At 37.1% G+C, this 15,349-nt stretch overlaps 1 protein-coding gene across 2 annotated transcripts in view; it reads right to left on the minus strand.

Moving 5' to 3' along the window:
• Positions 1-477: 477 nt before the first annotated feature.
• The window catches only part of LOC119527618 (S100P binding protein), a 42,417-nt gene continuing 27,545 nt past the window's right edge, over positions 478-15,349 (minus strand). For both annotated transcript variants that reach the window (XM_037827832.1, XM_037827831.1), the window contains exons 6-7: positions 11,433-11,520; positions 478-3,134 (exon numbers count right to left, since the gene is read on the minus strand). In XM_037827832.1, coding sequence (XP_037683760.1) covers positions 2,993-3,134; positions 11,433-11,520 — 230 coding nt within the window. In that variant the 3' untranslated portion in view covers positions 478-2,992. The remainder of the gene's footprint in view (positions 3,135-11,432; positions 11,521-15,349) is intronic.

The following is a 15,349-nucleotide window of genomic DNA, read 5'->3' on the forward strand; positions in this document are numbered from 1 at the left end:
CCTATGAATTTTGTACTGTCAATTTTGGTTTCTCACATCTCCTTCAGAGGGAAGATACCCCAGGATGGTTTATCTTCTTCCTTAATCACTGCTTGCTCTGGAGAGGTTGTGGTCAACTCCCCACTACACAGCCAGGGGAAGGCATGTAAGGCACTGCCTGCCTGCTCTGGGCCGAGCCACAGCCCCCTCTGCAAAAACAGCAGCACAGTGATATTTCAGGCTCTCCCTGTGTCAGGCTCCTGACATGCACCATATGTAGCTGCAAATCCCAATCAATTTCAATACTTCTTAACTGCTGGAATGCCTTTCTCAACACTGTAATTTACCCTCAAGAGAACAGGGAGCAAGCAACCTCACCTCCCCAGTACCATGTTCTACTAGCTGCCACCCCCTTCTCAATACCCCACTAACCCACCCACACAAAGGAGGAAGGCAGATCACCCTCCTCCAGAGTGCAACAGACGGCCACAGTACATATGCCACTGACAAGAACTTTTATTTCTTTTTAATGACATTAAATACAACTGCTACAAGGAAAAAAAACATGATAAAGAAGAGGCATCAAACTTGTTTCATAATTGATCCCGACAACAACTCAAAGAAATCAGGTCCTGCATTAGATGTGAAACTACGGGTTATTTCAGGCCCCTTACTTGAAAGTAAACTATGTAAACAGCACATTTTTACTCTGCTTTGTCAAGAACCCTGTGGTGAGAATGTCATCATGGATCTAGAAAGCTAGGAAGTTAAATGCACATACCCCTTACTCAACATATACAGCAAAAATTCCACCTGAAATACTAGACAAGGAAGCCAACCCCAAACATAAAGGATATAATAACTCTGAAAAGATATTAAACTCCAAATTCTCCCCACTACCATCTTTAAGGGGAACATGCCAGATAATGAGATTTCTTTGGCTTTGTTTTTTCTTCTTAAAGAATACCATGTTAACTGCTAGAGAACACTTCTCTCCTCCTCCAGCCCAAGATTTAATTAAGCTGCTAAAGCTTTGGAAAAACAGAATTACTTGAGCAAAAGAGGAAATGTGATTGTCACATTTTCTAGTTATCTCGTCACTCATTTGATTTGACAAAGGTGATATGCCATTACACATTCAGTCTTAAACCATCTTGTACCAGGAAAATGGGGATATGGGGCTTAGATTTTCACCTAAGTAAAATGCTGTCCCTTCACTGCTCAGGTTATCTGGGGAATCTCCTCAGACTAGAAAATAGACAAGTAGACAGCTGCAATACTAGCTATTCCAGCTACATTCAATTTTAACTATGCAGTAGTTCCAAAGGTAGAAGTGTGGAATGGCTCACTCCATCAAGCTAATTTAGGGCAGTGTGGAAAAGTGACTGCTGTAATAAATGCCAATTGAAATAATGGATTTTGACTCTTGCCTGGGAATGGAACTTCTTCTTTGCATTTCGGCCCCAGAATCTAAACCAAGTGTCCCAGGAAACAAGAATCTGATTGATAAAAACAGTAAGGGCTTAGGAACATTCATCCAAATTTTACTGGTGGCATGAATAACCAAGCTTTTCCCAAGTCGGCTTCTGAAGTTGGGTAGACGTTTAAGATGAATTACTTACATACAAAGATGGGGCCGATGCAACAACACAACCAGGCAGAGGCCGTTAGCCCAATATCACAGGCTGAGTTACAGCAACTTTATACAAACCTTCACAGAGAGTGAACAATAGCACAAGTGCTGGACTGCAAAATCTCCCCAAAAGGAGTCTAGAGCTGTCTGTAAAGAGAGAATAGCGAGCTCTTAAGACATCCATTAAGATTGCACATTAAGACATTCATTAAGATGGCTGTCAACTTCAGTTAGAATATCAAACCTTAATATCAGCTACTATTTTTGCATACAGGTTTAATCGTATCTCTATTAGACTGACTTTAGCAGTTATGTGAAACTGGGCATCAGAGGCGTGACCAAATGGGGAGATGGTACTGTCCAGGGTCTAAAGGCACCTCTTGTTAATTAAGAATGGAGACAAATGAGTGCCCCTCCCACAGAAAAACTTCCTGATTTGAAGTGCAGCAACAATTGAAGACCAACAGACAGCTCTTTGGCACTGACATTCTGGCCTGTCCTAGAGTCAAGATTCTGGGTGGTCAGCTCTTCAGTAAAGAGAGCAGAGAGGCTGGCTGTTCTGATGAAGTATATTAGTATCTAACAGGATATAGAAATACTGCTGAAAGAGTGGGGTGATCACTGGGGGGGAAAAAGAAAACCCTAAATTTAAGAAGGGCACAGGAGACACAGCCACAGACCACAAGAGTTGGTCAGCAGTCTTCTGACATAGTTAAGATGTATAGATTTGTAAACATAATTGTGCAAAATAATTTTAATGAAGAATGAAAAAAAGCCACAAAATAAAGGCAGCTAGTAGGTACAGAAAGGAGAGTAGGTTTACACTTTTAATTTGTCCTTTCAACGGGAATTTTGTCCTATTCCATTGTATTTCAAATGCCCTGGATTGCCAGCTTTAAAATACAGGTATTCAGCGATCCAAATTAAAAAGAGGGAGTGTAAAAAATGACTTCTGTCAGTTCACAAGTCATCAGCAATAATTGACACTGTTTTGTGGCCTAGTAAGGAATCTCTTCCTTATAGGAGAAAGAAAGAAGATTTTTGGGCAGGGAGATTAGAAGTAGACTCTACCTCTGCACAGAGTGGATGTTTTTCTTGAGATCACGTGTTTTGGCTTAATGCTGGCTTTTAGAAGGCAGCCATCTTCAATTTAAATTTTTAAAAAACCAAACTATATCAACTTAACACTGCTTAAAAACACACACACATAAAACAGGAGGAAACTCATACAAAAAAATTCAACTCAGCAATGGACATTTCCAAATGGTGATAAGTTCTTTAAATAAAAATCTTATGAAAAATAAAATCCCAAATCTACAAAGCACAAAACAACAGAAGAAAATGAGATGCTGCTCTGGACAGGACCCTGGGTGAGGACTTTCACTGCTGATGGGATGAGACAAATGAACTGTATGGGAAATCTGGGAGACGCTGGAACCGATGGTGGCTTCGCATGTTCCTGTCAACCCACTGAGTCAGACTGTATCTTTGCAGAGGTTTCTGTCGGAACTGGGCGTAGTTTCTATCAGGAGACAGAATAAAAACAGGCAAGATGAGGGTTTCAGATGGAATGGCTATTTGTACACAAAAAAGGCCAGCACAGCTATTTTTAAGACTATCTCTACATTTTGGAAATCGGATATTAATTTTATATTTCAATCTCACCATTTCAGAAATTTTAAACTATTTGATTTATATGAAAGTTACATTATAAGTGCTATTTCCTTCCAACTCCTCAAACCACCTAATTCCCATATAGGTGTTATGGTGATATGTGCCATATACACAAATGTAGTAAGTAAACCTAATGTATAATGTATAATAATATATTAATGGGGAAAAAATATCTTTTCCCTCCAGAAATTTTAGAGCAGGATCTATATTTCATTGCTTACATCACACATATACCTCCAACAAGACCTTATTGTCTGACACAGCTCAAGATGTTCCTGACGCAGCGGTTAAAATTAGAATAAAATTCCCAGAGAAGGTAAGTCGGCATATGAGAATCCCCTTGCAAGTTAAGAGATTGAACAGTTAATAGCACGGGCTCAAAGTAAAGTTTCTTGAGAGTCTCTTAGTTGTGTACTAGGCTGTAAGTTCAAGCAGGACTTCTGAGATAATATGATCCCATTCTCAACTCTAATTGTCCCTAACAAACACCTGGGAAGCTTTTTTATTTTTTAATTTTAAAAAAACATTTTATGTTCAAATAATTTCAAACTTACAGGACAGTTGCAAAAACAATACAAACCTCATACAGAGAACTCATACGGCCACCCCCAGATACCTAGATACCAATTTTAACATTTTGCCATACTATTTTTAAACCAAATTGGAATTATACATATGTAAGTTGCATGCTGTTTTGAGAACATTTCCCCACATTATTAAAAATCCTTGAGAGCCTTTAAAAACAAACAAAAAAAAACATCTTTTGAGATGTAATTCACATACAATAAAACTCATCCTTGTAAAATACAATTCACAAGCCTGTATCACTTTCTAATTTTATCACTCCACAAACAAACCCTGTATCTAGTCACTACCCCATTGCTCCTCCCTGATTTCCTCAAACACTTCCTGCCACAGCCTTTGGCAACCACTAGTCTACTTTCTGTCTCTATGGATTTGTTATTCTGAACATTTCATAAATGGAATCATACAATATGTGGCCTTTTGTGTCTGGCTTGTTTTTAAGGTTCTTCCATGTTGTAGCATGTATCTGTACCATCATTTCTTTCTTTTTTAAAAAAATACTTAATTTTTTATTTTTAATTGTAGTAAAATATATATATCGTAAAAATCATTTTAACCATACAATTCTTTGATATTAGGTATATTGACAATACTGCATAACTTGCACCACTATCTATTTCCAGACTAATTTCATCACCCCAAACCAAAGTTCATACTTTTAGTGATAACTTCCATTTCTCCTCTTTCTCTACCCCTGGTAACTACTATTCTGCTTTCTGTCTTTATGAATTTGCTTATTTCTCCTTTTATGTTTGGCTTATTTCACTCAACACGATGTCTTCAAAGTTCACCCATGCTGTAACATGTACAGCACTTCACTTCTTTTTATGGCTGAATAATATTTCTTTGTACAGTTACACCACGTTTTGTTCATCCATTCCTCTGTCAGTGGGCACTTGGGTTGCTTCCACCTTTTGGCTATTGAGAAAAACGCTACGATCAACACTGACATACACACTCCTGTCCTTCCTTTCAATTATTTTGGGAATATGCCTAGAAGCCAAACTGCCGGGTAATAATGGTAATTTTCTGAGGAAATGCCAAACTGTTTTCCACAGCAGCCACTCCATTTTACATTCCCACTAACAATGAATGAGGGTTCCTATTTCTCTACATCCTTACCAACACTTGTTATTTTCAGATGTTTAATAATAGCCATTCTAGTGAGTGTGAAGTAGTATCTCATTGTGGTTTTAATTTACATTTTTTAATGGCTAAAGATGTTGAGCATGTTTTCATATACTTACTAGCCATCTGAATATCTTCTATGGAGAAACGTCTATTCAAATCTTTTGCCCATTTTTTAACTGGGTGATTTGTGTTTTTGTAATTGAGTTGTAGGAGTACTTTATGTATTCTGGAAAGGAAACTCTTACCAGATACATGGTTTCCAAATATTTTCTACCCTTCTGTAGGTTATCTTTTTACTTCCTTGAAAATGTCCTTTGAGGCACAAAAGTTTCCAATATTGATGAAGTCCATTTTTATCTACTTCTTGTTTTGCTGCTTGTGCTTTTGGTATCAAGTCTAAAACTCCATTGCCTATTACAAGGTCCCAAAGATAACTCTCTATGTTTTTTTGTAAGAATTTTATAGTATTAGTGCTATATTTAGACCTTTGATCCATTTTGAATTTTTGTATATGGTGAGAGCTAGGGTTCCACATTCATTCTTTTACGTGTATATTTCCAAGTTGTCCTAGCACCATTTTTTGAAGAGACTGTTATTTCCCCATTGGGACTCTTGGTGAAAATCAACCAGCCAGAGGTATGTGGATTTATCTCTGGACTCTCAATTCTATTCCATTGGTCTATCCTTCTTGCCAGAACCATTCTGTTTTAATTTCTGAAGCTTTCAGTAAGTTTTTAAATCAGGAAGTCTGGGTTCTCCAACTTTGTTGTTCTTTTTCAAGGTTGTTTGGCTCTAAATGCCTACGTTAAAAAAGAAGAAAGATCACAAGTCTTTCTTTTAAAAAGAAATATGAATTTGAAGGTTAGCTTTTCCATATCTGCAAAACAGGCTGCTGGAATTTTTACAGAGATTGCATTGAATTTGTAGATCGCTTTGGGCAGTATTGACATCTAAACAATATTAAGTTTTCCAATCCATGAACGCAGGATGTCTTTCCATTTATTTTGGTTTGCTTTAATTTCTTTCAGCAATGTTTTATATGTTCCATGTACAAATCTTTGCTTCCTTGGTTAAATTTATTCCTAGGTATTTTATTCTTTTAGATTTTTTTGTAAATGGAATTGTTTTCTTGATTTCCTTTTCTGATTGTTCAATACTGATGTACAGAAACCCAGCTGACTTCTACATGTTTATCCTGTATCCTGCAAATTTGCTGAATTTATTAGTTCTATTCTTGTGGATCTTTTGGGATTTTCTATATATAGGATGATGTCATCTGCAAATAGGGATAATTTAACTTCTTCCTTTTCAGTTGGAGTGCCTTTCATTTCTTTCTCTTGCCTGACTGTTCTGGCTAGAATTTCCAGTATGATGCAAACTAACAGTGGTGACAGTGGGCATCCTTGTCTTATTACTTATCTTAAAGGAAAAGTTTTCAGTGTTTCACTATTGAATATATTTTTCAGGGTTTTTCACAAATGCCCATTATCATGTTGAGAAAGTTCCCTTCTATTCCTTGTTTTCTGACTGTTTTTTTTTTTTTTTTTTTTTTTTTTTTTCCTGTTTTCCCATCTGTATACAGGGGTAATAATATGTAAACTCATAGACATGAAATATAAGGTACCAAGATATAGGATGAGGCTTAAGAATGGGGAGTGGTTGCTTAGTATGAGCAGAATGTTCAATTAGGATGAACTTAAATGTTTGGAAATGAACAGGGGTGTTGGTAGCAAGATGTGAGAATAACTAACAGCGCCGAATGGTGTGTGAATGAGGTGGAAAGGGGAAGCTCAGAGTCATATATGTCACCAGAAGGAAAGTTGGAGGTCAAAAGATGGGAATGTATAAAACTGAATCCTATGGTGGGCAATGTCCATGATCAACTGTACAAATACTAGAAATCGCTTCCATGAACCAGAACAAATGTATGACAATACAATTAGAAGTTAATAATAGAGGGGCATATAGGGAAGAACTATATACCTATTACAAACTATATACTACAGTTAGTAGTATTTCAACATTTTTTCATAAACAGTAACAAATGTACTATATCAATACTACGAGTCAACAATTGAGGGGGGTTGGTTAGGGATAGGGGAGGATTAGAGTTTCCTTTTCTTTTTCTTTTTTTTTTGTCAATTTTATTATTCTTTTCATAAAACCAATTTTCGGTTTTATTGATGCTCTCTATTGTTTTTCTATTCTTTATTTCATTTATCTCTGCTCTAATCTTTACTATTTCCTTCCTTCTATTATCTTTGGGTTTAGTTTGCTCTTCTTGTTCTAGTTTATTTAGGTGAGTAGTTAGGTTATTGATTTGTGATCTTTCTTCTTTTTTAACACAGGCATTTAGAGCTATAAATTTTGCTCTCAGCATTGCCTTCGCTGAATGCAAAAGTTTTGGTATGTTGTGTTTTTTTGTTCATCTCAAGATATTTCCTAATTTCCTTTGTGATTTCTTCTTTGACATCATTGGTTGTTGAATAGTGTATTCTTTCATTTCCACATATTTGAAAATTTTAGTTTTCCTACTGTTATTGATTTCTAGCTTTATTCCATTGTGTTCTGAGAAGACAGTTGGTATGATTTCCAATATTTTAAAATTTATTAAGATTTGATTTGTAGCCTATCATATTGTCTATTCTGGAAAATGTTGCATGTATACTTGAGAAGAATGTGTGTTCTGCTGTTGTTGGGTAAATGTTCTATACATGTCCACTAGATCAAGTTGGCTAAAAGTGTTATTCAAGTCGTCTCTTTCCTTATTAATCTTCTTTTTAGACGCTCTATCAATTACTGAAAATGATGCACTGAAGTTTCTAACTATTATTGTAGCATTATCTATTTCTCCTTCAATTCTGTCAATTTTTACTTCATTTATTTTGGAGCTCTGTTGTGAGATATATGTTATTAATAATCATTATATCTTGTTGCTAGATTAAATATTTTATCAATATATAATATCCTTGTCTCCTGTAATGTTTTTTGATTTAATGTCTGTTTTTTTCTGACAATAATATGGCCACTCTGGTTCTCTTTCAATTTGCATGGAATATATTTTCTACCCTTTTACTTTCAACTTCTTTGTCTCTTTATATCTAAAGTGAGTCTCTTGTGAGCAGCATACCGGTAGATGATGCTTTTTCATCCAATCTACCAATTTCTGCCTTTTTAAAAGGGGAGTTTAATCCACTGATATTTAAAGTAGTAGGTAGGGAGGAAGGATTTACTTCTGAAATTACCTATTTGTTTTCTGTATGCCTTGAATGCTTGATGTTCGTCAATTGTTCCATTACTGCCTTTTTTGTATTGCATTGCTTTTTTGTAATATATCATTTTGATAACCTTCTTTCCTTTTTCTCTGTATTTTTAAAGTTATTTTCTTACTGGTTACCTTTGCAAATTACAATGAACCTCTTAAACTAATAACAACATAGTCAACTGGTACCAGTAGTATATAAACTCTCCACTCCAATATATCTGTCCCCCCCCATATTGTTATTTTATCAGTAACATATATAAAATGTTGTATTGACTTAAAATATTATTTTACACAATTGCCTATTAAGTCATATGGGGGGGGGGACCATTACACAAACCAGAAATACAATAGTACAGTATTTTATAATTACCTATGTAGTTACCTTTACCAGTATTCTTTATTTCTTCTTATGGCTTTGAGTTACTGTTCAGTGTCCTTTTATTTCAGCCTGAAAGACTCCCTTTGGCATTTCTTGTAGAATAGTTCTTCTGGTAATGAACTTGAATTCAGCTTTTGTTTATCTATAAATATCTTAATTTCTCCTTCATTTTTGAAAGATAATTTTACTGGACATATAATTCTTCGTCGACAGATTTTTTTCTTTAAGGATTTAAGTATGTCATCCCACCGTCTTCTGGCCCCAATGGTTTTTTGATGAGAAATCCACAGTTAATTTTATTGGGAATGCTTGGATGTGACAAGTCACTTCTCTCTTGCTGCTTTCAAAATTTTTTCTTTGCCTCTGGATTTTGACAAATTTGCTATCATGTGACTTCGTGTGAATCTCTTGGAGTCTATCCTGCTTGGAGTTTGTTGAGCCTCCTGGATGTGTAAATTCATGTCTTTTATCAGATTTGGAAAGTTTCAGCCATTATTTCTTCAAATACTTTTTCTGCCCCTTTCTTCTAGGACTCCAATGATGCATATGTTGGTATGCCTAAAGGTGTCATACAGTTCTCTTGAGCTGTTCCTTTTACTTCATATTTTCTTTCTGCTCCTCACACTGGATAATTCAATCATCTTGCCTTTAAGTTCACTGACCTTTCTTCTGCCTGTTCTAATCTGCCACTGAATCCATCTATTGAGTCTTTAATTTCAATTACTGTATTTTGCAGCTCCAAAATTTGTTTCGTTCCTTTTTATAATTTCTATCTCTTTATTTAGTTCGGACAGCATTTCCTTAATTTCCTATAGTTCTTTGTATATGGATTCCTTTAGTTCATTGACTATCTTTAACATACTTGAATTAAAGTCTTCAACTAATAGTATGAGCTTCCTCAGGGATGGTTTCTGACAAATTCTCTTTATCCTGTGAATGGGCCATACTTTCCTGTTTCTTCATGTGTTTTATAATTTTTTGTTGAGAAATGGACATCCTCAGTATCATGTTCTTATAACTCTAGAAATCTAGTTCTCCTACTCCTCTGAGATTGCTAGTTTTTTGGTTGTTTTTGAGGGCTGGAGCCAACAGTTTGTGACTTTTTCAAACTAATTTTGCTCCCAAACAGGGAATGGAAAGAGAAAAGAGAGAGGAAAAAAAACATTCTGCCATTTTAAGACATCTCTGCACTTTTCCCTGAGGAGAGTTGGAACAATGGCCACCCTAACAGCTGGCCCTCCAGTGATGTGAAGTAGCTGATCAAAAGCAGTGATCATCAATCAGACCACGCAATCTGGGATTTTGAATGTCTAGGTCCTTATAGCCCACCCTGGGATTAGCAACCTGCACCAAGAGTCTGGGGTTGCAGTTCCCACTGCTACCTGCCATGCAGCTGGGGGATGGGGGATGGTAGCTGCTGCATGGAGAGTGAAATTCACTAACATTTGCCACAATTTACCAGCCTCTTCCTCCATCTCTTCTCTAGATGCTGCATAGTATTCTGCTAGACTCCAGAGTTTCCAAATATTGATCCAGACAGTTCCTGCCAGTTCAATAGTCGTTTTGGTGGAGGGACTAATTACTAGAGTTTCCTATTCTGCTGTGTTCCCACAATCCTCTCTAGGAAGCTTTTTAAAGACATGGATTCCTGGTCATATCCCCCTCCCAGACTTAATGATTTAGAATTTCTGCAGTCAAGATCTAGCCATCTACATTTTCAGAAATCTACATAGGTAAGTATGAGGAGTAGCCGGGATTGAAAATAATTACAACAGTACTTGATGTTTATCTAGCCCTATGTGTAAATACTTGCTGAATTCTTTCAACACTTCATCTCATTTAATACCAGAGACAATCCTACAGGAAAGTATGCAGGTGAGAAAACGGAGACTCAGGTTCAGTAAGTAGGCCAAGGTCACTTAGTAGAGTAAGTAAAGGAGCCTAGATTTGAACTCACATCTCTCTGACTTGAGAGGAAACACTCAGTGTAAAGGCCCCGGAACTGGAGTATGTTTGACATGTTTGAAAAACAGCAAGGAAACAAGTATGATTAGAGCAGAGTGAACAAAGGGAAAGGAAGTAGGAGATGAGGTCGGTGAGCTAAAATGTCAACTTAGGCCAAAGCATATAGGCTCTTGTAGGGGATTGTAGATGGGATGACATGAGATGGGAAGCTGCTGGAAAATTCTGAGCAATGGAGTGATAGAATCTGACTTACGCTTTAAAAGAATCTTTTTGGCTGCTGAGTTAAGACTGGTAGACAGGCAAGAGCAGAAGCAGGGAGACTACTTAGGAGACTACTGCAATAGTCCAGGTGAAAATGATGAGAAGTGGTCAGGTTCTGAATATATTTTATATGTAGAACCTATAGGATTTGCTGATGGACTGACTATGGGGTCAGAAAAAGGAGTCAAGGATGACTCCATGTTTTTGAGCAACTAGATCAAAGTAACTGAATAAATCTGTAAACCACACTGCATCAAGAATCCAAAAGATTTCTGAACTAGAAAGGACCTTTGACATCAATTAGTTCAACAACTTTATTTTACTTGTGTGAGGACCAGAGAAGTGAAGTGGCTTGATCAAAATCACATAGCTAGTTAAAAATTGTAAAGCTAGCAATAGAACCCAGGTTTTCTGAATTTCAGTCCAGTTCTTATTCCATTATACTGTATTACTTCTCCTTCCACCTCTGGAATTAAACAACAATTACAACCCCAACTACCCATCATATTCCTCCCGCAGCCAAATCCTACCCTTTTCCTTTTCTATAATCACCCACTCACCGCATGGTGAGGTCCGAAGGATGCTTCCATTTTTTGTTCTGCATATGATGCACTTGATTCACCAAGTCATCTAGCTCCTCCAAGGGACCTGTGATATAGAAGGATCAGCGGTTAGGAAGCAACTCAGTGAACTTCCATGTCAGTCTAGACCAAAGCATGTGCTTTCAGGGAAAGGGAAAACAGGCACTGGTCCCAACACTATCTAATTAGGATTATCACAAACAGTCAGTGCAAAAACCACATGCCAGAGAGGGGAGCTTGCTCAAGAATGATGATAATGAAGTAATAATGGTAGCCACCACTCATTCACTCAAAATTTATTCAGCTCCTATGTGTGAGGGAGTTGACTGGCCCCTGGAAATGCAGCAGAGAACCTACCCTCAGTGAAGTTTAATACAGGAGAGAAGTGTTGCCAAAACTGTGATAAAGTACAGTGATAGGAGGAATAAAGGCTGCTATGCAAGCACAGAGACTAGAAGGTAGGGGTTAGGGGAAGCCCCCTTCAGGGGAAGTAAACTGTAAGCAGGGATCTAAAGAACGTACAGAAGTTTGTGAAGTAGAGAGGGATGGGAGGAGGGGGTGTCCTAGCGGAGAAATAGCTACTACAAAGGCCTAGAGACACAGACAGCATAATATATCCAATAACAAGAGTTTAGAACAGATGAAGGTTGGGGGTTCTGGCTAACAAGAGAAATTACTAGCGGCAAATTTTCAACACATGGGAGCCTAGGCAGAAAAAAACAAGAAGGGGGTGGGGGAGAGAAAAGTCGGGGGCAGAGGGAAAGAGAGAGAGGGTAAAAAAGAAAGAAGCTATTAACATAATTTTAGAGGTGGAAACTGTGGCTCAGGAAGGGTGAACTTGCCTTAGGTGGATGCTTGTTAAATCAGGATTCAACTAGCTCCTGTTTGACTCCATGCTCTTGCCACTAGGTAATATTGTTAATTTTGTACTTAAGGGCTGAAAACCACCAGAAGTGGAAAAAAACAATAGTTAGGTAATAATTCCCTAAACCACTGGTTCTCAAACTTTAACATGTGTCATAATCAGCTGGAGCTATTGTAAAACAGATTGCTGGGCCCTAACCCTGGAGTTACTGATTCCATAGGTCTGGGATGGGGCCCAAGAATTTGCATTTCTAACCTCTGTGACCCTAGGCAAGTCATTTCACTTCATTAAGCCTCACTTCAACTATGCAATGTGGACAATAACATTTACCTTAGAATATTAGGAATATTGTACATAAAAAGCCTAGCAATTGCCTGGCATGCAGCAGGTGTGCAATAATTGGTAACTATTATTGTTAAGGCATTATAGACTTAGGCCTACGTTAATTTGCAAAAACTCTTCAAATTCTATGACAATCAGTTGCCTTCTATTTGTCAGGAAAATAGATTCGTCCACACATAGTCTGATATTTTACAGCACTAAGCAGAAATTTTCTTTCTAACCATAATGGGATGATACTTTTCAGGAAAAATTCACATTCATTAGATAAAAATTAAAAGTTTATGTGTGTTTAAAAAAAAAAGAGCACAACCAAGGAAAAAAGATACTTGCAATGATGACAACTATATTCCAAACATAGTTGGCAAAGGTTTAATGTCCTTATTATACAAAGATAAGTCCCTTCAACAAGTCCCCCTTTAAAAACAAGCAAAAAAGGAGGCCAAGGACATGAATAGGCAATTCACAAAAGAAATATACAAATGATCAATAAACATAATGAAAAGATGTTCAGTCTCACTAATAGAGAAAGAAAACATATTAAGCTCACTCCTTGAAAAGGAAGTATAAATTAGAAATGAGCTTCTTCTTTAAGAAGGGAAGTAGCTTATGATTAAATTCCTTGCTTGCTGGATTTGGTAGGCTAAGATCAAAAGTCTCAATTCAAATTGCCTTTTCCTATACCCTACGTTCATACCGCTAGTACTCTGCTCCCTCAAGCCCCCTCAAAAAGGATGTTTCAGTCACAGGGAAGGGGGAATCCACTTTGTAAAGATTTCAATATACATTTTTCCTGCCAAAGCTTCACAAAAGAAGAGCTGGCAAGTTATGGAAATTCTGGTTTCCAATCTCAAAATGAAACCACCACAAGACTATCCATAGACCATGTCCTTCAGCTCACTCATCTCTTACCACTTGGATTCTGCAAAACTGCCCCAGCAGTGGAAACTAAAGATACATTATAAACTTCCAACAAAAAAATATGTGCACTTTAAATCAAGTGAAGAAAAAGAGTGGTAGATTAGGTCCAAGGAAGCTTCAAATATTCAACCTGCTAAAGGACATAATCCAGCAGCAGAAGCAGCAATAGCACATACTATTTATCAGACAGTGTCCTATGCACTTTACATATATTAACTGATTGTTCCTTACAACAATCCTACGAAGTAGGTACTATTATAATTCCCCATTTTACAGATGACGAAACTGAGGCAAAGAGAAGTTAGGTACTTTGCTCAAGGTCATACAGATAGTGACAGAGCCAAAATCCCAACAATATAAAACCATTATAGGGTTGAGTTTCTCTAAAATCTTTTCTGGGACTGATGTTTCATAGTTGGGATTATAAAGCAAGAATTATATCACGTTATGTCTCTTATATACCTAGTGGTACCTGGTACAGCACTGAGTAAGCATACCAGGGCTCAATAATAATCACTTGGCTCATGCACCAAGAAATGCTAGTTTTCATTAGTAGTAAGAACTTACTGTTGGACTAAGGTAACCCTTATTATTAATAAGACATAGTAATGGAAACTAACATTTATCAGGTACTTATTATGTGCCAGGCACTTTGCTAAACCACTTTGCATGTATCCTGTCATTTAATACCAACAATCATATGAGGCAAATGCCAGAATCTCCATTTTTTTCATGAGAAAACTGAAGCTTAGAAAAGATTCTCATCTATCATCTAGTAAACTGGAAAGACAGTACTCACACCCAGGCCCAATAATGGAAACAGATTTGAATTTTGTCCTCTCTTCAGAGTCTCTATAACAGATGGGCTCTCTTGGACCAATAATCTGTAGCATGGGTTTAAGTTGTGGCTAAAAAGTGGCAAAGACTGTCCTTTGTTTTGTGGCTAAGAATGAAATTCATCTAAGAATGAAATTAGGAGGTAAAAGCCCCAGCATTTCAGGAATGTGATCAGCAATTCATCTAAGCCTTAATCTATAAATATGTAGCTGAGTGGTTTGGGGAAAAATCTAGTTTTGTAACTGTCCTTAATAAAGTTGAAAGTGAACCAATTGTTATGTTAGAGTGGAGGAGGATGGATGATAATGTTATGTCAATGGCCCTTCTGACAGGTTTTATAAATCATACTTTGTACCACATGACCCTAACTCAATCAAGTGTGGCACATGACCCGAGGACAGAGAATCTCTGGGCTGGCTAAACACCTTGAAGGTGGCCTAACACTAACAGATCATTAAGTGAATTAATCAGAACTTCTCCTATGGAATGTGAATGTGAGATTTAGTAATGAGAAAAAGAGAAAACAGCACACAGAGCTCTAGGAGGGAACAGACACTTCACTTGAGGTAGCTAATCGAGAGCAGCAAAGGCACTAGTCAGAAACACAAGATTACACGTATCAGCACCACTGTATTAGCAGAGAAAACCTAAATAGGAAACAAAGGCACCCATTTCTGAGGAGACACAAGAGCTGGCTCTAGAGCTGATATTGTGAGGCCTGGATATATTATTGAGAGTATAGTCTTCCTCTTTTCCTATAAATCCTTAAACATAGTTACTTGAAGGCAATCAAAATGTCTCTATTCTGTGTAACCTAAAATACCTAACACAAGGGAGGAAATGGGGAGGGAAGAAAAGAAAAAATGTCTTACAGGGGGTGCAGGCTACTGCTTTTACAAATAGATTAATAAAATACGAATATAAAGGAAAAAAA

This window comes from Choloepus didactylus, chromosome 2, assembly GCF_015220235.1.
Source record: "Choloepus didactylus isolate mChoDid1 chromosome 2, mChoDid1.pri, whole genome shotgun sequence".
In the NCBI taxonomy this organism is placed as follows: Eukaryota; Metazoa; Chordata; class Mammalia; order Pilosa; family Megalonychidae; genus Choloepus; species Choloepus didactylus.